General features: G+C 47.7%; 1 protein-coding gene across 1 annotated transcript in view; it reads right to left on the reverse strand.

Moving 5' to 3' along the window:
- PCNX2 (pecanex 2) overlaps positions 1-22,591 on the reverse strand; it is a 215,149-nt gene that overhangs the window by 188,554 nt on the left and 4,004 nt on the right. Inside the window, exons 2-5 of the mRNA XM_054576753.1 lie at positions 5,160-5,365; positions 4,437-4,575; positions 3,718-3,754; positions 359-1,669 (exon numbers count right to left, since the gene is read on the reverse strand). Coding sequence (XP_054432728.1) covers positions 359-1,669; positions 3,718-3,754; positions 4,437-4,575; positions 5,160-5,365 — 1,693 coding nt within the window. The remainder of the gene's footprint in view (positions 1-358; positions 1,670-3,717; positions 3,755-4,436; positions 4,576-5,159; positions 5,366-22,591) is intronic.

Genomic DNA, 22,591 nt, shown 5'->3' on the forward strand with positions numbered 1-22,591 from the left:
AGTCCGCTTTCCAAAATGTGTCTCTTCTATAAAGGAAGAGACAGGCACCTGTCACAAGTTCTTGTCACTGTGGTAAAACACAATTGCTTATTTCCTTGTAAATAAATATCCTCGCCTTCTACGGAAGCCAAACACCCACTTCTATGCCTTAAGTTTCCTGGTGGAGTAGCCAATTTTAATATATGCTCATCACATAGCTCAGTATTGACAACTTCGGCCAGTACCAGTGATAAGCTAAGCAGCAAAGCAGCGTTCAATGCTCAATAGTGGCCCCACTATTTGCAAAATCACAGAAGGCAAATAACAGAGATGCGTCGCCTTCTCTGTATTGTCAGGACAGAACTGGTGTGACTCTCACCTCTGAGGAGCCCGGTTTCTCTGTCCGGCTCTGCAGGGCCGTTCCTTGGGCTGGGTGCCACCCCCTTGGAAGTATTGATGGATTCTAACAGGGAGACAAATTCCAGGAAGTTGGATTCATTGGGGGTTTGCCCTTCCTTCGCCTCGAGGTCAGATTTGGAAGTTGGTATTGCTTTCTCTTTATCGTTAGTAATTTCTGTGGAACTTTTGCTGAAGATGACATCTGTCCCACTGTCCACACTGAGGACCCGGGCATGTCTCTTCTCGTGGCCCGTTTTACAAGATGATGGGTCAAGGCTGGCCTGGCCCTCCTTTCGTTGTTCGGACTTGGGGGCCGCAGTGGGTGGGAACAGGGGGGCTGTTTCACAGTGGTCCCCCAGGGAAGGGCTGCGGCCCCTTGTGGCATCTGTCCCCTCCCCAGACTCGCAGCCCGAACACTGAGCAGAGGATGCCTCCACGGCCCTCCTCTCTGGAGTCCTCTGATCTCCACTGCCCTCGGGACACGAACTGGCTCCCCCCTCGTCCTCAGACAGCTCAAGGGTGATGACTGGAATTCTTCGCTGCTCCGCGTTGGGAGGACTGGGCCCCCCTGGGGTAGCCGGCTCGGCCTCTGACTCGAAAGCGACTCTCTCGGTGCCAGTCGCCTTCAGGTGGAGTGAGCTTTCCAAGTCTGTCATGGAGTTCGGCGCACTGCTCATGGTGATGACGATTTTAATGGGCTCGTGCAGGCTCAGCGGGTCTCCAGGCTGAGAGGTGTCAATGAGAGTAACAGCGACCTCGCCCTCCGAGCAGTCCCCTTCCCGGGTCGAGGGCGGACCCGCCACCCGGGAGGCGTCCCCGCGCTGGGAGGTGTCCTCTGGCTCCCGCCCAGGCCTGGCGGCCACGGTGTTACACTGGGGCCAGCTGCTGCTCAGGCTGTCCTGAGGGGACGTGCTTTGCAACTGTTCCCTTATGGAGCCCCGGGCAGAATGCAGGGGCTCTGGAATCAGGACCGAGTTCTCACTCCCCCAAGGCTGGAAAGAAACATCTGTTTCTAGTAAGTCTCGCTGGGACAAAGACAGGCGTGGCAACTTCTTCAAGGTGCCTTTATCCGCCAAGCCGCCCTCGGACCTGTGGCGGAAGGGGGGCTGCCCCTTGCCTCCTCTTCCCTTCCCTTCGTCATTTCTTTCTGCCATGGCTGGTTGCGCTGGGGTTGTGGACGTGGTCACGGATTCCGGCACATGCGCTTTAGAAGGCGGTGAGCTTTCCGTTTGGACGCCAGGTGAGGTAGAGGACACGGGTGCTGCAGGCTGGTCTTCTGCCAGGATGACACCTGACATCAACAACAACAGCAACTTGATTAGCATTCAAAATGGACAACGAGCGGCCCAGACCAAGACCGGATAAGAACACAACTAAAAATACACCAGCAATCAAAGTGATTATAAAAATCATCTCCCCTGTGAAACTGGTCTCAAAAGGTCTACACTGAGCATAATTCAGACTTTCAGCTTTTGCTGTTTAGCCTTTGCTGTTCTGCGGCCTTGGGGGCAGCCTGATAAGGTTTAAACAGCGTATTTGGGAGCTGCAGTCAGAAAGCTCCCGGCTGCTGTCCAGCAGCTGCGGTACCCTGGGCGAGTTACTGACCCCCTCCAGGCCAAGGCTGCTCAGCTGCGCCACTTCTGACCTTCTGGAGCAGGTAATTCACTCTGTGGGGACCGTCCTGCACACCGTAGGCTGTTTAGCAGCATCCCTGGCCTCTACCCAATGCTGGCCAATAGCAGCTCGGCCCTCGGTTGGTTTGTGACCATGAACATGCCTCCAGACATGGTCAGATGTCCCCAGGGGAGCAAAACCCTTCCCTCCACCTCCTAATCTGTAAAATGGGGATGACAATACCAGCCTCTTAAGGTTGCCATGGGGATCTCTGGGGAGGCACAAGGAAAACACTAGCCCGAGGACTAGCCATGGGCTTGTCGGCACCTTGGCTCCAGGACGACAATAACCTTGCACTTCTGATGCGATTCATGTATTTTCAAAGCATTTTCAACTGCATCTGCAAACAGTGTTTACTTATGATGGCAGCTGAAATGACTCTGTCCCTCTCCCAGCTTCCCTGTATTCCCATTCCCAGCCCTTCCATTCCCAAGCCTCTTTGGCTAGAAACCTGGGGGTCATCTTTTGGTTTTTCTTTGTTCCCTAGCGTATGGTCACGCAGTCAATAAATGCCTTCACTTCTATCACAATACATAGTCTCGGGGGTCCGAGTGTCTGCAAAACCACGGGAAAAACGGGATAAGCAACTTCTCATTTTCCTCAAATACTGGAGAAACATAAATAAATACTACAATACTTAAAGTAATATAAAACATCACCTTATTATCAAGACAAATGGGCATACTATGAAAAAGATGAAAAAAATTAAGACACACGTATTTTTTTGAATTACCCCTTGTGGTTGTAGATTCAGTCTACAACCAGGTCTCTGGAGGCAGGGCCTGAGCAGCCAGGGGCATATGCCCGTGGTCCCCGGCCTTCGGGTCACTTTGGGAAAAGGATGGGGAGTTCCTGCCCCACAAGCTGCCACCAGCGCTGCTCTGACACTGTGTATGCGGCGAAAACGGTTGAGATCCAGCTAATGCGCATTCCATTGCAAGAGCAGTGATACAGGAAAAAGAATCTGGAAAATCCGCTCTAAATTACTACCCGTGAAATTTATCTGAGTGATAAGAAAGAAGCATCCTTTTAGGTTTTGGGGGCCATGGTGCTAATTCAGCTGTTTTCCAGAAAATAAAATTTTGCACTATTTTCAAAATGTAGAGCATAAATTTCTCTTTGTTGCAATTACGGAAAAAATAAAATTGCAGAGACAGGAGTTAACTTAGGCCTCGAATGTTCTTTTCTAAGTCTCTTGAAGGTAATTGTAACACAATAAAATTAAATCCCAGTGCAAAAGTAAAACAAAAGTTTAGGGGGTTAAAAGGAAGTTCCTGGAAACAAAATCTGTAACTGGAAAGCAAAACAGATATACAGGATGTGCTATTACTTCCTGTGTTATTTTCCAGGTTTGTATGTCAATGATAAATTTATTCTATGTTATATCTGCTACTACAAGCCATATGAAATGAGGACCCGACTAGAAAAAGGACGATGAAGTATGACCAATAAAATTACACAATTTGTACATAGACATGATATACAAATTCTGATGAGAAATTATTAAAATTAAGAGTAAAAGAAATGAAGTCAAACTATATGCCGTCTTAGGTATAGTTCTTATTTTCATTTATTTCACTAGGATTCTGTTTCACAAAATTATTTTTCACTCCGCTGAGAATAACGCTGGGATAAAACATTAACTGATGAGGGCAAACGCTCTACCTTTGAGATCTTCCGCTGTTTCCTGGGCTGGCAGCTCCTGAATAATGAAAGAAGGACGATCAATACCTGACTCAGCGCAGGGCCCCTCTGCGGACAGCCAGCGCCCCCGCCCCCGCCCCCGCCCCCGCCCCCGCCCCCGCCCCCGCCCCGCCGGGAAGAGACCATCCCACCTCCATCCCCTGCTCAAGCTTCCGCAATGGCACGGGGAGCAAAGAGGCACAACCAAAACATGCGCGTAAGTGGAGGCATCCGACGAAGACCGCTGTACTGTGACAAAAGGGAGTCTGGTAACTAAGCAACTAAAAAGGAGAAGGAAAAATGTGCTACTTCTTACTCTAGGGACTAAAGCCCAATGACAGTGACCTAGAGGAAAGGCGATTTATTGCCTTTTTAAGGGACAGGCGTGGTCTGATGTGGAGAATTGAAGTTGACTCCAGGGGAAGGGGGATGGAGGTCTATCACGCGCTCCAGGGCCAGAGGGGCAGGCGGCAGGTGGCTGCCACCAGCACACAGCCGCGTGTTTATCGTTGGATCCAGGCGCGCCCCTCCGCCGGGCCGGTCACCGCCTCACGCTGCGACGTGCTCTGCCAGCCACCAGCCCAGGGCCCAGGATTCCCAGCTAGCGTGCCTGGGAACTGCCATGGCAACGCGCACCCCATCCCAGGTGGGGTCCCCAGCCCAGCGACAGGAGGAGGAGAGGCGGGAAGCCCCGCACGAACCTGCCGCGCGGAAGAGTGGCGAGAGCTGGCACTCCGCCCTTGGGAGCCGCAGCGCAGGGGAGGCGTGGAGCAGAGCCGGCCGGCCTCGTCCTTCTTGCCGCCGCTGCCACCGCTGATCTGCCTGTGGCTGCTAATGTGGCTGCAAACGCAAGAGCAGCGATGTCTGCAGTTAGGACCATGACTCTTTCGGTACTAGTCCCCAGATGTCTTTTCCCGAGCTTCCATTTCATCACAATCATTGTATACAGATTATGTTTTAGAGACAGAGTAATAAACAGTACTTTAAAATAAGACACGTGTTAAGGAAACATCGGAAATAAGGGCGAGAATAGCGGGCGGCAGTGATGTTTCTCCGAGAATTATTCCTAGTGTTCAGTTCTATGCTGTGTACTACTTTTACATGAACAGACCCAAAAATTCTTTTAGGAAATACTCCGGCAGGCACTAAGCATTGACAGGACAAGAGAAAAATACAGAAGTAAAACATTTTGCTGGCTAAGCCTAATGCAAATGGATTTCGGAGTGTGATTTAAGGTCCCGTCAGTAGCCACTTAAACCATCTTCATTACCAATGTCAATTTTATGCATGTGTAAGAACAATGTACATATTTGTATCCTCCTGTACTGACACATTTTTATAAAAGACCGATAGATGAGAAAAAATATTTTAATCAGAATGAAAACATGCAAATTATGAGCTAATGCACTCATTAGAAATGTTACCTTGGGGTTTTGTGGTTAGTTGCATGTTCGCGGCTGGCCTCTTTGTTTTTACTTGGCTTTTCCTTCTTTCTGGAGGGCCTTTGCTGAATTACTTCTCCTTTATCAAACATCAGGTGCAGGCGATAGCTGACCACTTTGATTATTGTGAAGAATAGAGTCACTGAACTGCAGTAAAAAAATACAGTGATGGCGCTGGGAGGAAAGGCCTAGAGAAGAGAGAAGAAGGGAAAAACTCATTTGCTCATAGGATTACCTTTGTTTTAAATCTGAAAGCCTACTTGGATCATTTATGATGCCTAAATTGGGCAAGATTTCAAATGATTAGATTTATAACTTCTCCTGTCTACAATACCCAAGGAGAAAGAACGGCTATCTTTTTGTCTTTTTTGAAAGGCTCTCTCGCGTCTCAGGTTCTGGTACTATTTGCATCCATGACCAGCATTGGATTCACAGGCAGGGACCCCACCGATGGCTGACGTGCCACAGTGAACCGCCCCGTTCCTGCCAGCTCTCGTCTGCAGCCTACCCCGTGCATCGGGTCTTAAGGGCCAAAGAAAGGCAGTTGAGACGCTGTTTCCTTCAACAAAACACAAAAGCCTTGAGGAGGGCAGAGGAAAGACAGAAGGAGCAAGTTAGGGCAGCGTCCCCTTCCTCCCCTCCCTGGCCTCCCGTCGGGATACCACCACCAGATCGCAGATTTCCGGAGCGGCGGGATGCAGGCAGGGGGCCACGAAAGGGCGGGCTGCTTCTAAAAGGAAGAGGGATAGTGACAAAGGATTCCAGCATTGTCAACCAAAGGTCACGGCCATCAGTCCAGTGCCAACAGGAGTCCCAGTCGGGAGAAACTGCATTCTGGTAAAACAGTTGGCAAACCGGGGAAACACGCCCTCCGGTGCACATGTCCCCAAGGCAGATTAGCGCACTATCATATAAAAATTATATTCAAAAGTTGTTCGAAGTAAAATGAAACTTCCGCTTCACAGTACTCCGATGAGTAGTGGTAGCAGAGAAAGTGAGCGCTCACTGAATATCCCAGGTGCTTCCCTACATTTCCCAGCCTCCCTTGGAGTCAGGCTGGGGCCATGTGACTACTTTTGGCCAATAGAACTATGAGCAGAAGGGGCTGGTGTCACTTCCAAGCCTAGACAGTCACGAGCTCTGTGCCTCGTCCAGCCCCTTCGTCCCCTCTTTCACAGTAACCTCCAGGCCCATGTTTTGCAGGCGTTCCCTCTATGAGGTGACCGAGCTCCCTTCAGCCAGGGCACCAGGGAGGCTGTGGAGCAGCCCCTTCCTGACCTGAGGTGGACACGTGCCAGGAGGGGGAAATTACCCTTTGATTCCTTAAACCACGGAGCTTCGGGGTTTTGCCCACTGTGGCGGTTACCGTTGATAAAACCGAATTAATATTGAGGGTTCCATTTCTGCAGGGAAGCTTCCATTCAAGTTAGAGTAGAGATTATTTAGAGAAAAGAAACCTAAGGCATTAGGAAGAGAAGGTTAGGGAGAAGGGTGAGAGAGAAAACACTGTGTCTGGGTCCTGGGAAGATGCATCTGGAAAAACACTGACTTGCCACAATAAGAAATAAGACTTGTGCATTCCCCTCCGACTGTGGAAGCAGCATGGGCTTGGCGACCTGAGCTGAGAAGGGAAGCAGCCGGAGTCTGACATTAGCATGAGGATTATCTTTAGTTTGCACCAGCTGAGAAGAGGGCTTTGTCACATCCTCTATGAAGCAGCACTGGACACGGCATCATGTCCCCAAAAGCCCACACACCTCCCCAGGCCACGGAGAGAGAGACTGCACTGAAAATTTCCAGAGAAAGAACTAGACGTGCCACATTATTCCTCCCCGAGCTCCCTGCTCTCGCGATTCCTTTAAAAATCTCCGCCGTCCACAGACCCTCCAAGCTCAATCCAGCCGCCTCCCCAAGCCCCGCCTCTGGCCCTGAAATTAAGCTCCGCCCAGGCTCCTCCGACTCTGTGTTGCCAGGGACACCACCCAAAGTTATTTCAAGGCCATTTTACGGCCAACGTCATTCTTCTCAGTCAACAGACCTCCAGCCTCTGGGGCTTTCTGTCTTCGTTCATACGAATGCAGGAAGAGGAGGGGAGTTTAGGAAGGCATGTGTCACAAATGAGCAGTTTTACATTTGTTTTTCACTTATATCACAGATTTCTCCTCTCCCCTGCCAATATAAGGTACATTCAGATTTGAATAGAGGTTTACTTGTTCTAAGAAAAATCAAAACTTTTCCTAATTCTATGAACTTACCATTTTAACACATTCTAATTCACAACAGAAAGCAATGTTTTTCAAAATTATATCCTTGGCCGAAGAAAAACTGTATCTTGTCTCCTAACCCATTATTAAGATTATTACTAGTATAATAACTCATTTGACCAAATTTTTCTAACAAGATGTCATGAAAAACAACATGCTGTTACCAACTCAACAATTACAGATAGTTATTTGTATTTCTCACAAAACATTATTTCTCGGGATTCGGCGCCATTTGGAAGTGCCCATCCATGTGACCACACAGTGTCCTTGCCAGGGACCCACCTGCTCCCTGAAGCACGTAGCTCTGGCTCTCTCAGCCTCCACTCTTTTGTTTTTACCTTTTTATTGTGGCAAAATATATATAATCTTACCATCCTCACCATTTCTAAGTGTCCAGTTCCGTGGCACTAGGCACATTCACATGGTTCTGCGAACAGGACCACCATCCGTCCCCAGAACCTCTTCATTTCCCAGACTGAAACTCTGCCCCAACAAACACTAGCGCCCCAGTCCCCTCCCTGAGCCCCGGCACCCACCCTCCCATGTTCTGTGTCTATGAATCCGACGCCTCCTGTAGGTGAGGACTGTACAGTATTCGTTCTTTTGTGACTGGATTATTTCCCTCAGTGTAATGTCCTCACGGTTCAGCCATGGTGCAGCCTGTGTCAGAATTTCCTTCTTTTATAAAATGGAATAATATTGCACCGTATGTAGGGACCTCATGTTGTTTATCCATTCATGTGTCAATGGACTTTTGGGTTGATTCCACCCTCTGGTCATTGTGAATAATGCTGCTATGAATATGGGTGTGCAAATATCTCTTCAAGACCCTGCTTTCAGTTTTTGGGGGGTACGTCGTCTGACGTGGAACTGCTGGATCACAGGGTAAGTTCTGTTCAACTTTTTGAGGAACCGCCATGCTGTTTTCCATAGTGGCTGCACCATGTTACAGCCCTCGGGTTTTAAGCTTCAGGCTGCGGGGCTATGGCTTTCCATCTCCTGAGGAGTCTGGAGAGATCGAATGTCCAGCTGAGTGCGGACGAGCCATAAGCAACACTGGCGGCCCAGGGAGAGCGAGCCCCTCCGGAGGGTTTCCGAGTGCCCACATGGAAGGGACACTCCTGGAGCTTCGCCCGGGACTGGCGTGGATTTCGTAAAGACACTTCATCAATTGGCCGTCACACTCTAAAGGGACCTCTGGAAATGGTTCTTTTCACTTTGAAGTGAAGAAGCTGAAGCTTGAAGTGGGTCAGACTTCAGGGCCGGCGAGTGCACAGCTCCCCTCTCGCCCGGAAGCTACCTATCCAGCCACGTCAGCCACCTGGCGGGAAACAAGAACTCAGGAGACATGTTTCCCACAGCCTCCGGGCAGTCAAACTCTTCATTGTGAGAGGGAAACAACTCCACCCCACTCCTGGGCTCCCAGGAGCGAGGGCCATTCTCTCTACATGGCCGTCCTCTCTGCGCCCCGAACTCACAGCCTCCTCGTGTGTGTCTGACGGTGTTTTGAGGCCCCGGACCTGGGCGTGCCTTCCTCCTGCCTTCTCTTTCTCTCTCGGGAGCCGGGCTGGACCAAGGAGCTAGAAGCTTTGCGCTCCTGATGGAAGCATAATTCATTCATGTGGCACATCATAGGCCTGATAACTTGGGCTTCCTAACCCACAGCATAAATTAGAAGGGGGAATGAGGAATGAATAGAAGTGAGCATAATAAGACATGACAAATGACAGCTTAAACAATGTTGGAAAAGGAAAAAAAAAAACCTATGAAGAAGTAAATCACTGGTGTGGTCATTTTCTGAGACACAAACAAGCCTCAGTCACGTGTGAGGACATCAATACAAAGCCATACAGGATACCCGGAAACACAAAGGAAATGTTCAATGGTATCCAGTATACTGTCGGAGAAGTCAAGGAAATGTGAAAACTCTTCCATCAATGTGGTTAAAGTAAATTGAGTTTTCCTGCTTAAAAGTTAGGCTTCAAATAGTTAGGAAAATGTTTTTACTCAGAGCATATGGCCTGACAAATGAGGCATTAACCTGCCAAACAACAGTCACGCTGCCATTGACATTTGTGTGGCCCCCGAGGGTGCCAGGCGTACCCCACCACACACCAGGGTCTTCCCTCCGCCCCTGAGGAGCTGTCTAAGGAGGGAGTTATGCCGTCTGTGGAACCTCTTCGCCTGACCAGTGCTATAACTGTCAGAAGATTCTAGGTGTTTCCAAAAAGCTAGAGTGCAGACTCTGCAATCTAAGTTGTCTTATCTGCTCAGAGATAAGAGACCCCATTCTGCTCATGCATTTTGTCAAATTAGGAGAGATGACCTTTGTCCACCCAGCCATCCACTCTTTATTCACACGTCCCACGGCAAGTGCTGAATGTTCACCTGTATCGAGGTATGCATCCCAATGACTTCATGCGGCAGCACTCCTGATTCCTACCTAAGTAAACTAAAGCTCCTTGGGGGGTTGGGGATAGGTCTGCACACCAAAAATACGACCACAAGATAGAGAAGTACAATCGCTTCTTTGCATTTATACATGTGAAAGAATTCAGAGGTTTTCAGAATAGTTCATTGTGTATTTCATGCCTTTCCTTTAAAGATAAACAAACTTAGTATTTTCTCAAAAAATCTAGGACTTCTAACTAATGACTAAGTACTAGAATGGGCTCAAGCAGCAGCTTGGGTCCCGGGAATGTGGGTCAAGAATTCACCCAGGCACCCGCGCGAGCATGCGTGCTAACATGGAATGTCTGCCATGCAGGAGCGAGCCTGCAACACAGTGCCCTTTAGAACAGGCCAATCTCGCAAACACTTTTTAAAATGATGAGGCTAGAGCCTCCCAGAAATCTGACTGGTTCACAAAATGTAGTTCTACCTGCACTTCTATCTTGCAGGATAAGATGAACAAAAAGGAGAAACAATGTTTTCTCTAGGCCTGCTGCTTGACTTTCTTTGGTCTGCTGTCTCGTTCTTATTAGACTTCCCTGGTTTCTTTAAATTCTTTCTTTGTGGGCACCTTGCACAAGGGAAGGACTGGAGAGAGTCATGGCAGCAAATGTTTGGACTGGGAATAAGATGGTGAAGTAGCTAAAGGTTGGAGAGGTGGAGTAGCGATGGGTCATTAAAATGAGAATCTCTGCTGGCCCAGTGCTTTGAACGCCACTTAGAAAGCGGGCACCTGCATTTGTCCAGCCCTTCCCTCTTCTTCCCTCTTAAAGAATATTGAGTGGACAGCTCAGTCAATGGACACTTAGTATAATCGAGAAATCTTTGTTCGTGCTGTCTTTTCAATTTCAGATGGTCATGGTGAGTTAACACTTTATTTACATGTTTAATGGACAATGAGATGAACAGAATGAATCGATCAGTTAGCTCTTGAAAGGCAAAGTGATGTGAACCTCAATGCAATAAGCTCAATCATAAATTTGTACTGATATCGAGTCTGAGTATCACTAAATATCAATGTCATGTGTTTCCTGATAGAAAAACCAATTATTTGCAATTTAAAATGAGAACTCAGTTATGAACATGTTATAATAAACGCTACCTGATCAATGCTATGTTTGATATATGTATGAACCTGAAGTTATATATTCACTTTTCCTAAGGAATTTTACAAATACTTTTGACTTGACAAAGCACTAACTCACTACTAGAAGATTAGAAGATCTCAGTTCATTACCAAAATGTTCCTTGACTCTTTGTGTTTTCCAAGTGCCCTTAAAATGAAATGCCATAGAAAAAGTTTACTATCATAAAATGTCAAATATGTCTTGACATTTAATTTTTTTATTAAATTAAATTTTTTTATTTTTCTAAAAGATTTTATTTATTTTACTTTTAGACGGAGGGGAATGGAGGGAGAGGGGAGAGAAACATCAGTGTGTGGTTGCCTCACGCTTGCCCCCGACTGGGGACCTGGCCCACAACCCAGGCCTGTGTCTTGACTGGGAATCGAATCAGCGACACTTTGGTTCACAGGTCGGCACTCAGACCACTGAGCCACACCAGCCAGGGCCGCACTTCTTATTTTTAAGCAAGACTCTTCAAAATAAATTACATGAAAAGATTAAAATCAGCCCACAGTAATGTTTTTTAAAAGCAGCGGTGAGACAAAAATGGGTTGAATTAATAGACTTTTTTTTCAGACATTCTGCTTCACAAACGAGCAGAAGCTGAGTCAGAGAGGGCAGGGCCCACAGGCCATCGTGACGGGGTCCTTGGCAGGCGGATCCAGGAGGGACCCTGGGCCCCGTCCGTGTCCCCCAGCAGATTTCGCATCCCTCCTCTTGCCCTGCCTGCTCTTATCAGAAACTGGATGTTGGTAAGCCTCCGAATCCATCTTTCCTTCTACCGACTGCACGTGCCTTTAGTTTGATTCTCCGGTGGGTCAACCCTACCAGGCCTTGTCCAGTGGGTTTCTGGTCCTTCCCATTCAGTGTTTTTCAACAGAAGTTCTATTGGCATTGAGGTCCAACAATTTCTCATTGCACAAGATGTGTAGCATCTCTGGCCCCACTCTTTAGTAAAATGCTGTTGTGACATTTAAATATCACTGTGTTAAACTCATTGAGATGAACCCCAAAATGCTGCAAAATTGCCAGTGCCCCAAATCTGGAAACATTGTTCCTCCTTAACTATAATGCGCATGAGCAGGTATGATCACACACTGCAGCGAAGGCCACTAGAGTCATGGATGTCACCCACTGACATTGTCACAGGCACCCTCATTCTTTCAGCCTAGAGTTCCTCAGCCTCAGCACTATTGACGCCTTGGGCTGGATAATTCTCTGTTATGGGGACTGTCCTGTGAACCACAGGATATTTATTAGCATCCCTGACCTCTACACACAAGCAGCGCCTCCAGTGTGACAACCAAAATCTCCAGAGATTGCCAAACGTCCCCAGAAGAGATGTAGACTTGACCCCCCGCCCCCCACCGCGCACACACACACACACACACACTAAAAACCACTGCTGAGCCTCCAAGTGTGTATGTGATTACTTTGTACCAAATACGGAGGTAAAAAATGCAGCCTCTAATCACAGAGTCCAAAGCTGAGATGGATGAGAAGACAGTTACAAGACAGGGTAGCAAGTGTGGTCACTCTGGTAAGTTCAGGAGCGCCTGACTCAGACCAGGGGCTGGCGCAAGGGGCCAAGGACGACATTCCAGAGAAAGCAAATGTCTGTGAGAATGCGGAGGATGCCGAGAAAGCGGGGCCAGAGGCTCGGCCGTGAAAGCACAGGGCCTTCCAGGAAGTGCCAGCGCTTCGGAACAGGACACAGGGGCCATCAGGAGCAGAGGACATGGCACCGCATGAGGGGTCTCAGGTTAGGAACACCGCAGGCACCGCTACGAGCAGCGTCTGAGACCGCCTGCCACCAGCGCTACGGGAGCAATTGCTGGAAGGAATAATTGCCTGATGACTATGTGGAAGCAGCCGCCATATGGTGAGTTGCTGTGATTTTTATTTTAAAAAGTTATTATTTATGGGAAACAGTATGGCAGTTCCTCAAAAAATTAAAAATAGAATAACCATATGATCTAGCAATTCCACTTCAATCCGAGAGAACTAAGAGCAGGGTCTGCGAGAGGCGCCTGCACATCCATGTTCACAGCAGCCCTGTTCACAGACGCCAGAGTGTGTGTTTTCTCTTACTGCTCAAGTCTGGGTGGCCTTTCTGTATGCACGCCTCCATACAATTTCAAAGTAATCATATAAAATCTAATTCATCACATGAAGATTAAATTACAGCTGACATCACATGAAGATGCAGTTTCAGATTTCTCTGTGGTTCTTCGGTCTTTAGGTTATGTCCCAGGAGGCCTAGAAACTCCGTGTTTAAAGTCACTCTAAGGATTTTTCTGTTTGAATATGCCAACAAACTATCAAACAAGGTTCATTTCTTGTTTCCAGCTCTGTTGCCTTCCCGTTTTTTCCTTCCTTCTACTTTGTATTCATTTCTATTTGTCTTTCACTGCATTTTTCTTGAAAACATAAACAACTGGACATTGGCTTCCTATTTAACTCCTTTGCTTGTGCATATACATGCCTTCTGCTTTTTTTTTCACTTAACAATAGCTCGTGGAGGTCACTCTATAGAAGACTATTTTCTTGTTTCCTTTTTCACAACTGCATAGCACTCCACTGGGTGGATGTACCAGAATTCATTCCACCAGTTCCTTATCAATGAGCTTCTGTTTGTAGTCTTCGGCTACAGCAAATAGTGCTTCAATGACTCACCTTATATCCCCCTCAATTTTTGAGAATGGCTATATATTTAAAGCACATTGGTGTTATCTTTTAAATCCTGGCCACCTAGATATGCTAAAATCATATTCTTTTAACATGCACTTCTTGAATTATTAGTAAAATAATCAATCACATGTCTCTTACAGTAGATGTATATCTGTATTTTTATTTCTGAGTCCACTATATTTTTATGGAACTTTTCAGGGGGGGTCTATATTTTTCCTATTGATTCTTAATTATTCATATGAGCCATGTAAAGAAAGTAGTTTCCATGAGGATAGAAGCCAGGTTTGTTTTATTCTGTGTTATAGTCTCAACACCTGGCCTGGTACCCAGTGAACAGCTATTCAAAAATATTGGGGAATAAGTAAATATTTATAAAATAATAATATATGTCCATACGTTTCAAAATTTTCTCAATTTAACAATTTTGCAACCTTGGAAAAGTTACTTAGCCTTCGTAAATCTCTGTTTCTTCTGTGAAATGGAATAGTTCCTACAGAATTGTTAATTTTTTGAGTACATTTTCTGATACATAATAAGCACCCAAATATTAGTATTACTTTTTATCATCATCATCTACACATCATTCATCAATATCATGGAATAATAAATCCAGACATGGTGTTTTAAGATGGAACAAATGTTTTCATTGCCTGCATAGATGGTCAGAAGAGTTAATACATAATTAAAAATAATAAATAAGCCAAACAATAGTTTCCTTGGTAAAATATTTGTGTTAGTCATGGTTCTCATAGTCAGGTTTTGTATTCATCTCTGTTTATTAAGTATCTAATTATAGTCTTGAAAGCAAGAATAAGGTACCAAAACATGAGGAAGATGGGAAATAAGTATTAGTTCTCTTGATTTTCTTTTGAGGTGGTAAAGATTTAGAGAAAGGAAATAAAATACACACATATTCCAATATAGAAAATTCTTAAGGTCCCTCACAGTTCAAAACTTCAACATTTGTTTTCTATATTTAAGATCAATCAGTATCTATAAATGAGCCAAAATCATTTTTGTTTGATCCAATGATCTTTTTTTCAGTCCAAGTTCCCTATGACAACAACAAAAAACTACTCTATAAAGCACCAAGAAATACATAATTGCCATATAAATAATGAAACAGATTATCATGGAAACAGCAGCACATTCAACTTTGAGGCTCTCCAATCCGAGGAGAAGCGCCTGGGTTTCAGGCTCCGTCTTCAGCGCCCCGGACCCTGGCCGCGGCACCGGGGCGCGCAGGCTGCAGCGCGCCAGGCCCCCGGCGGCCGCGGCTCCCCCGCGCTGTGGCTGCCCTCGCCCGGGTAGGTCGCAGCGACGGGAAGGGCGACGCTTATCCAGCGCGTACAAGGCGGCACACCAGGCACCGAGCAGGAAACCAAACGGCATCCCTGCCATCAAGTCCTGAGCGGTGGGCAAGGGGAAAGCCTCTCGTGAAGCCAAATCTCTCCCCAGACACCGTGCCACCTCTGCGCCCCGCACGACAGAACCGTGCTTGCCAGCCGCGCTCATTTCTTCCCGGCCCCGCTGCCTCTGAAACCCGCAGCGATCCCGCGCCTACCCCTCATCGTGCCGCTTAAAACGTCCTTGTCAGTGTCTCTAAAGACAAACACGTAATACGATGTTCTCTTTTCTCAGCAGCGCTCAACACAACGGCCCACATGTCTAAATACTATCTTTATTCTTAAATTAGAGCTGACATACAACAGCACGTTAGTTTCCGGTGTACGACACAGCGACCAGACATTCATATGCTGTGCGATGGGGCCCCCTGAGGAGTCCAGCCGCTCACCCCCCGAAGCGCTCGCCTCGGCTGCGCGGACGCCGGCTCCACGGGCCTCCCCCTGCTCCGCGCGCTCCTCGGCCCCGCGCCGGGCACAGCGCTCTCAGACCGACCCCTAGGCCCCCTTCCCTCTTTCTACACATCCCCCGGCAGCTCTCTCTCAGTCCTGTGGGGGCAAATACTATCAAACTCACATCTCTAAAAAGAATTTGAGCTTGGATTGCTCCTGTCGGCTCCCCACTCCTATACTCAACTGCCTGCTCAACTTTGATACCTTTGCCCTAAAAGGAAACTTCAAACTAACTTGTCTAAAACGAGGTGCTCGGTTTCCCAGTGCTTGTCACCCACGGTCCTCTCCCGCCCTTCCGCACTGCGTCAGTGGCGCCCCAGGCCCCGGCTGCCCAGGCCAGCCAGCCAACTTCCTCCCCGCGTCCTCACCCTCCGCCCCACAACGAAGTCATCGCCAGACCTCACCAGGATACAGTCACTTTTCTTCCTCTTACTGCCACCGCCACCGCCTGGCTGGGCTCCTGGCATGGTCTCTCGGCCTCCCCCTGGGGTTCCTGCTCCGTCTCGAATCTGCCTTCCACGCAGCAGCCAGAGAATATTTTTCATAAAGTAAAACAGCATAGCATTTTAATGTGTTTTGAATGATGCTAGTGTTGTATACCTCAAAAAATATTAAATCATCAAGAATGGAGGAAAAAACTAGAATTATATGCCCACAGATGAACATAACCATGTTGACTAAATGGATCGCAAAACCACAAAGACAAATCAAAAAATAAAAATTAAAAATTAATCCCAAATACCAAGTCATTACATTGTTCACCTGAAAGTAATATAATGTTATGTGTCAATTATATCTCAATAAACATTTTTTATAAAAAGGAATTAATTCAAGTAACTTTAAAATACAGTAGTCCCCCAGCACATTATTGGTGTCATTTTAAAATAATAATGAAAACAATAATAACTCAAAGCAAGCTTTAACTTTACTAAAAGATTTTGTTTTGATAGTGGTATGGAAACAGTAATTTGTGTGTGCATTTTAAAACTTTAAAAATAGTATTGTTGGGAACCAGAGTTCTCACTGTGGGAAATAAAGGAAACAGAAATGTGGGGAGGGTGAAAGGGAAGACTCCTTTGGCTTGAATCAGATTAAAAGGTTTAAATAAACTCTCAAAGGATGGATGGATGGACGGATGGGTGGATGGACGGATCGATGAACGGATGGGGAGATGCATGGGTATAAAAGCTCTCAAGTCTGTCTACTGGAAGGACCTAGAGGCAAAGGCAATCCCAAAGCAATAAACACAACGAAATCCTGGCTTCCCGATGCCATTCTCCAGCAAAAGTATCAGGCTCCTTCGAGAAACGGCTGATTTTTCCAGGCTGAAGCAAGGAAACTGGAGCTAAGCGTGGACTACCTTGTTGGGCCAGAAAGCAAGGAAGTGCTCGAAACCTGATGGGACCTATCAAGAGGACCCCGGAAGTGCTTGAAGGAGGCTCCCCTTGCCGAATCTGGGCACTTTGAAATGACGCATGATGACAGGAATTAGTTACAGCCAGTGCACTTTAAAAAGTGAAACAATGATTTGGGTGGACACACAATGCAATATGCAGAGAATGTGTCATAGAAATGTACTTGAAACCTACATGATCTTATTAACCAATGTCACACCAATAAATTTAATTTAAAAATGGACCTATGAAGCTATATTAACAAGCACAGCAAAATACAGGGGCAGGGGGAGAGGAAAGCTTTCCTTTACAGAAGAATACCAACAAATAGAAAATCACCATTTTACAACCACCATCGCAATAACAGTTTTAGGCAAGAATCTTCAATTTATGCTCCAACCACTGATTGAAAGTTTTGGGGGGATACAATTGTACGTAGAGTCTCCCGATTCTCCTCACAGCTTGTTTATTAAATACAGAGGGGAAATGGGTTCCTTTACAATGGAGAGATCGGGGCGATGTCACCTTAACCAGTGACCAAACTTAACAGCACCAACAACATGAGAGATGACATTACCCACTTCTGAGGTGGTATATGATAAGGACACATTTTTTTAGGTAGTATTTATGCCAAACAATGCACAATCACACATCTAATCTCAAGGAACCAGCCTAAAAAAAATCAAATTAAGGAACATTCGGAAAACAACTTTTAATGCCACAAAGGGAAACAAAAGCTTGATAAACTTGTTCTAGAACAAAGGACAACTAAGAGATGACAACTCAAAGCAACGTCCGATCCTTGACCGAATCTTTGATCCAGAAAAACAAAGCAAAAGCCGGAGCTCCGTAGCACATTATTTGGCTTATGGGGAAAATTTGGGATGGGACTTTAATACAGGTTAGACAATAGTCCTCCAATGGTCATTGGGTGTGATAATTATGTGGGAGAATATCCTTTTCCCTAAGAGATGTCTGCTAAGGGGAAAAACTGGCTTGATGTCTGCAACTTATTCTGAAATGATACAGCAAAATTTCACAAAGTATAAATATGGACAGTGATGAAGCAAATGAGGCAAAATGTTAAGAACTGATGACTCTAAGTGAAAGGCAGACAGTATTCATTGTGCCATTTTTGCAACTTTTTTGTAGACTAGAAATTTTCCAAAAATAATAATCAAGAGGATAAAAAAAGTAATATCCTGCTTCAAATTTGACAAATAAAAGAACCCATCTGCCTGTCTCCCTGTACTGAGGATTTAGCCCAAACTCCTCAGAGCCTACCCACCTCTGCCTGGCTAACCCTGAGTCATTTACCACCTTTCAGGTGAGGAGCTATTTCCAAAGCTAGGATGGGGTCTCCCCTCTTCACCACATAGCACCTCGTACTTCCCAGTAACAACAATTATTGTTGTGCTATTGATGTGTTTATCTTTATCAGCGATCCTCATAAGGAGACACTGATCTATCTTTTGCCCGTTGTCTGCCCAGTATCCCACAGAACAACAGGCACTACGTCAGCTGCCGTAGACGTAAGTGCTGTCCAACAAATACGTCCAGTTTTTCCTGGGCACACGGAGGACTGCACTTTCTTCTCCCTTCGGAGTTACGTGACCCTGCGGCCTGCCCTGAATGCAAGAGGGATGTGCCAGTTCCCGGCAGGAGCTTCAAGAGCTAGTCATGCCCCTCACCCTCTCTCGCCCTCCACCACCCAGACTGGCAATGGTCCCCAAGGGCCTGGGTGAGGGCGAGGGGGAACAGAGCCCTAGCCAGCCCAAAATGGGGGTTCTACCAGCCTGGGTGCCTACAGGCCTACCGCGAGCAGGACCCCTGCTTGCCACACCCAACCCCCACAGACCGTGCTGGGCATGTAATCGGAGCCAAAAATAGACTGGATACAGCAAAAGGGATCTTGAGCTCCGTTGTTACATCTGCACAAACTAGCATAGTTTAAAAATCATCTGAAAACCTAACCATCCTTCATAGGGGATGGTTCAGATAAGTTACCCTTTACTCATACAGTGCACATAAAAGTTCCAAGATATTTCTAAACTGGAAAAACAAGGATATGCACATGTAAATGGTTGCACGTGTATATAACAAAATATTCAGTTGGAAGTGTGGACCAAAGAGCCAGACAGGAGAGGGATTAGATCCCAAGCAACTCCCGGAACAAACACATCCAGAAACTTCTACAGGGGGTGTAAAGTGATGAGATGACCCTAAAAATCCCTCACCCAAAATGAGGATGGAATAGCGTCCAGAATGAGGGGATTTGTGAAGATTTCTGGAGGGGACCATTGGTTTTCAGTGAGTCCTGGGTCTCTCTGCCCTCCAATCGTCAAGAAAGGCTTCGAGGGGTCCACACAAAGACTTACTTTGGCCCTGGCTGGTGTGGCTCAGTTGGCTGGGTGTCATCCCTCAAAGCCAAAGGTGGGCAGTTCGATTCCCGGTCAGGGCACATCCCATGTTGGGACATGAGCAAGAGGCAACCAATCAATGTTTCTCGCCCTTGTTTTCTCCCTACCTTCTCCTCTCTCTAAAATAAATAACATCTTTAAAAACAAACAAACAAAACAACCCCTCAACATGAGTCCCCTACAGTTCAGGCGGGAGTGAGCAGACCAAAAAGGCTGGAGGCTGCGTTGCCTGGCTCTTTCCGAGAAGAGCTAAAAGGTGAGAGACCGTGGCCAGCTGCTCCGATGGAGGGACCAGGCAGGCGCTGCAATGTGGAGAGCGACCTGCTCCCAGGAGAGCACACGCGAGCGTCCACGTGGGCTGCGTGGGAAAGCGTCTGCAGGGATTTGCTTTAGATAACGCTTGAAGGGCGACTCCAGGAGCGGAAAAGCTGGAGTGGACATCAAATTGCAAGGAACTGTGGAAGGACCAGGCCGGCCAGAGACACCGCAGCCCTCAGCCGTGAAAGCACAGGTGGGCAAGCACAGGCCGGGAAAGCGGGGTCTCCACAGGATGTGCCCAAGGTCCTCAGCAGGAGAGTCTGCTGGGAACACGCACCGTACTTCAGGGGCCCAGAGCCGGCTCTCCACTGGGCCAGCCAGCAAAGAACCTCCCTGCTCCTCAAGGCCAGAAGCACCGAAGCACGAGCCAGCGGGTGCAGGCGGGTACGGGGAGAGAAGTCTACGCACCCTCACGCCCCACCTGCCTGCGGAGATCACCACACGACTGAAGCGCTGGTTCTCACGCAGAACCCGGCGTCCTGAAATCTGAATGACCCCACAATTTTTTCTTAGAGCAACTGTAGGACCTGTACCACCAGTGACCTGAAGTCACGGGCTTGCACACATTTTCATCTGGGAGGCGGAAACAGCGCCTCTCTAGGGCCCCCTGAAAAGGCTGGGTGGCAAGGAGGCTGCTCTGTCCTTAACGCCAGGACCCCAACATCGAGCTTCCTGTGCATATGAAATATCATGGGAGGACACCCAAGGCACTCCGCGGTGGCTGCCTCCCGAGTGAGGCACGGGGCACAGCTGGGAGGGACTTCCTCGTGTCACTGTACGCTCTCTTGCACACTTTCGGTTTTTGTCTTTCTTCTTGCCAATGGGCAGGAAACAGGTGCCATGTCGTGAAGATACCTGTATTACAGGCACTGGTTCAGGGGTGAGAACTCCAACTGCTCAGCTCCGGATCCTGGTCAGGTCGTGACCAGCCATGTGTCCTTCAGCATGTTCGCCGACCTCCCTGGGCCACTTCCACCAACAGGACAGGGACTATGGCTGGGCCCGTCTGGTTGCTGTGAGGATGACGTGACCTAGTTCATGCAGAGCACTGCCAACTGCATTTGTTACACATGCCCATGAGAGCGGGCTGTTGTTACTGCCTATCCCAGTAAATGCTAACAAGTGAAAGGGGGAAAAATCATCAGAAAAAAAAAAAAATCAGAATACCATAACAAACTAGTCCTCTTTTTCTTCCATAGGATGTAGGAGATTTAGTATTGGTTAAATGGAAACAAGGCTGGACAATGGTTAAAAATAATCACCTGAGAGACCAAATGCTTAAAATCAGAAGATGACAGTACCTGGTAAGCACCCACTTCCATATACAGAAGCCACCACTGGTATTACGGCGCAAGACATCCCCAGCGGAGAGCGCGCTGGGAGACATACAGCAGTCGTGAGTCTGCAACGCCAGAGCAAGAAGAAAAAATGTTTCAAAAGCGCTATTTTTGGAGGGTGCTCCAGAGGCCGACATTCTAGAACAATGCCGGCACTGTATCTTTTGCCATGAAAGCACCACCTGCCTGCAGACGCCCCTGAGTCCAGGTGGCAGGAGGCTGGGGAGATGCAGGAGGAATTTTGCAGAAGCGTGGCCACAGTCACTCAAGATGGAAGGTATCAACCTGGAAAGACTGAAGACGACGGCCCAAGGGTGCCTGGGGAGGGAGGGCACCCCAGAAAAAGTGCTTCCGCAGAGAAGGCAAAGTTCCCCCAAGCCAGGCCCTGGGCACGGCGTCCGGACAGCCCTGTGCCGGGTGTGGCGTCAGCGCAGCGTGGAAGGCCAGGGTCTGCGCCGCTGTGGGCAGCCCGGGCCCAGGGACCAATGCGTGTAAGCACCCCCGCGCTGCAGCCCCTTCACCACACCCCCGCTCTGCTTCCGGCCGCTGAGGGCCGGAGGGAGGTGAGGCAGGAGGAAGCTCAGACACTCCAGTGAGTTACGGAAGTTCAAGGGATTGTGCGTCTCAGTGTGAGAATAAATACGGCTCCCAGCGGTGGAAGGGCCAGAACACGAGTTCAGAGAAGGAGAGTACAGAGCACATCGTTCCCCAGCAGAACAAGCCTTTCTATGAAGATCCTGAATGGAAATTCTGGGACTGACCATGACGAGAGGTTACCTTGGGGGAAGGACAACAGCGCAGCAGTTCAACAAAGTAACAGCCGCCACATGGGCCAGCCAGGCCTGCTCTGCAGGGCTGTGCAGCTAGAACCCTGCTCACCGGCCTCCAGCTGAGGGGGTCAAATGGTGGCTGAAGGCCAGTCCCCAAGTCCTGAGCCAGGAAAGAGTACCTTTTGAGGAAGGCCACTTTTCCATAATTCATGTTAGAAGTGAGAGCTAAAGGAAGGGTGGCCAAAGAAAGACAAAATTAGGGAAAAATAGTTAGGGACCCAAACAGGGAGTGGCTACAGACTGTAGCAGAAGAGCCCTAACTTGGGGTGATAGTACCAGCTAGTACGCATCAAGTGCTAACGCGATGTCTAGAGCCACACTGGCACGCGACAGGTACTCCCGCTTCATTATGGTTACAGCAGTTAGAAACGAAGTGGTTGCTAGCAAAGAAAGTCTCAGGCTAACCTAAAAAGGAAGATTGGAAACAAGAAGTCTGGCTAAAAGAAAAAAAAAAAATGAAAGGAAATATCAAGCTACACCATAAAGCAAAAGGCGGGCTTTCCGTGTGAATATCATACAGAACATTGGCCTGCGTAGGGTCTTGGAGAATGTGAAGGTTTCACATCATTTTTTTCCACAACTCAACTCGTCCTCAACTCAGGGGCACCACGCTGCCATCAGGACAATCAGAGTCCCCGTGATGTGACGCCACTGTTTGCGGGAGTTCCAATGCGCTCACATGTATCCGGTCAGGACACAGCGCAGCGGAAAAGCAAAGACGTGGCC

Source organism: Pteronotus mesoamericanus, unplaced genomic scaffold (assembly GCF_021234165.1).
Source record: "Pteronotus mesoamericanus isolate MK-2021 breed Mesoamerican mustached bat unplaced genomic scaffold, CSHL_Meso_final contig_347, whole genome shotgun sequence".
In the NCBI taxonomy this organism is placed as follows: domain Eukaryota; kingdom Metazoa; phylum Chordata; class Mammalia; order Chiroptera; family Mormoopidae; genus Pteronotus; species Pteronotus mesoamericanus.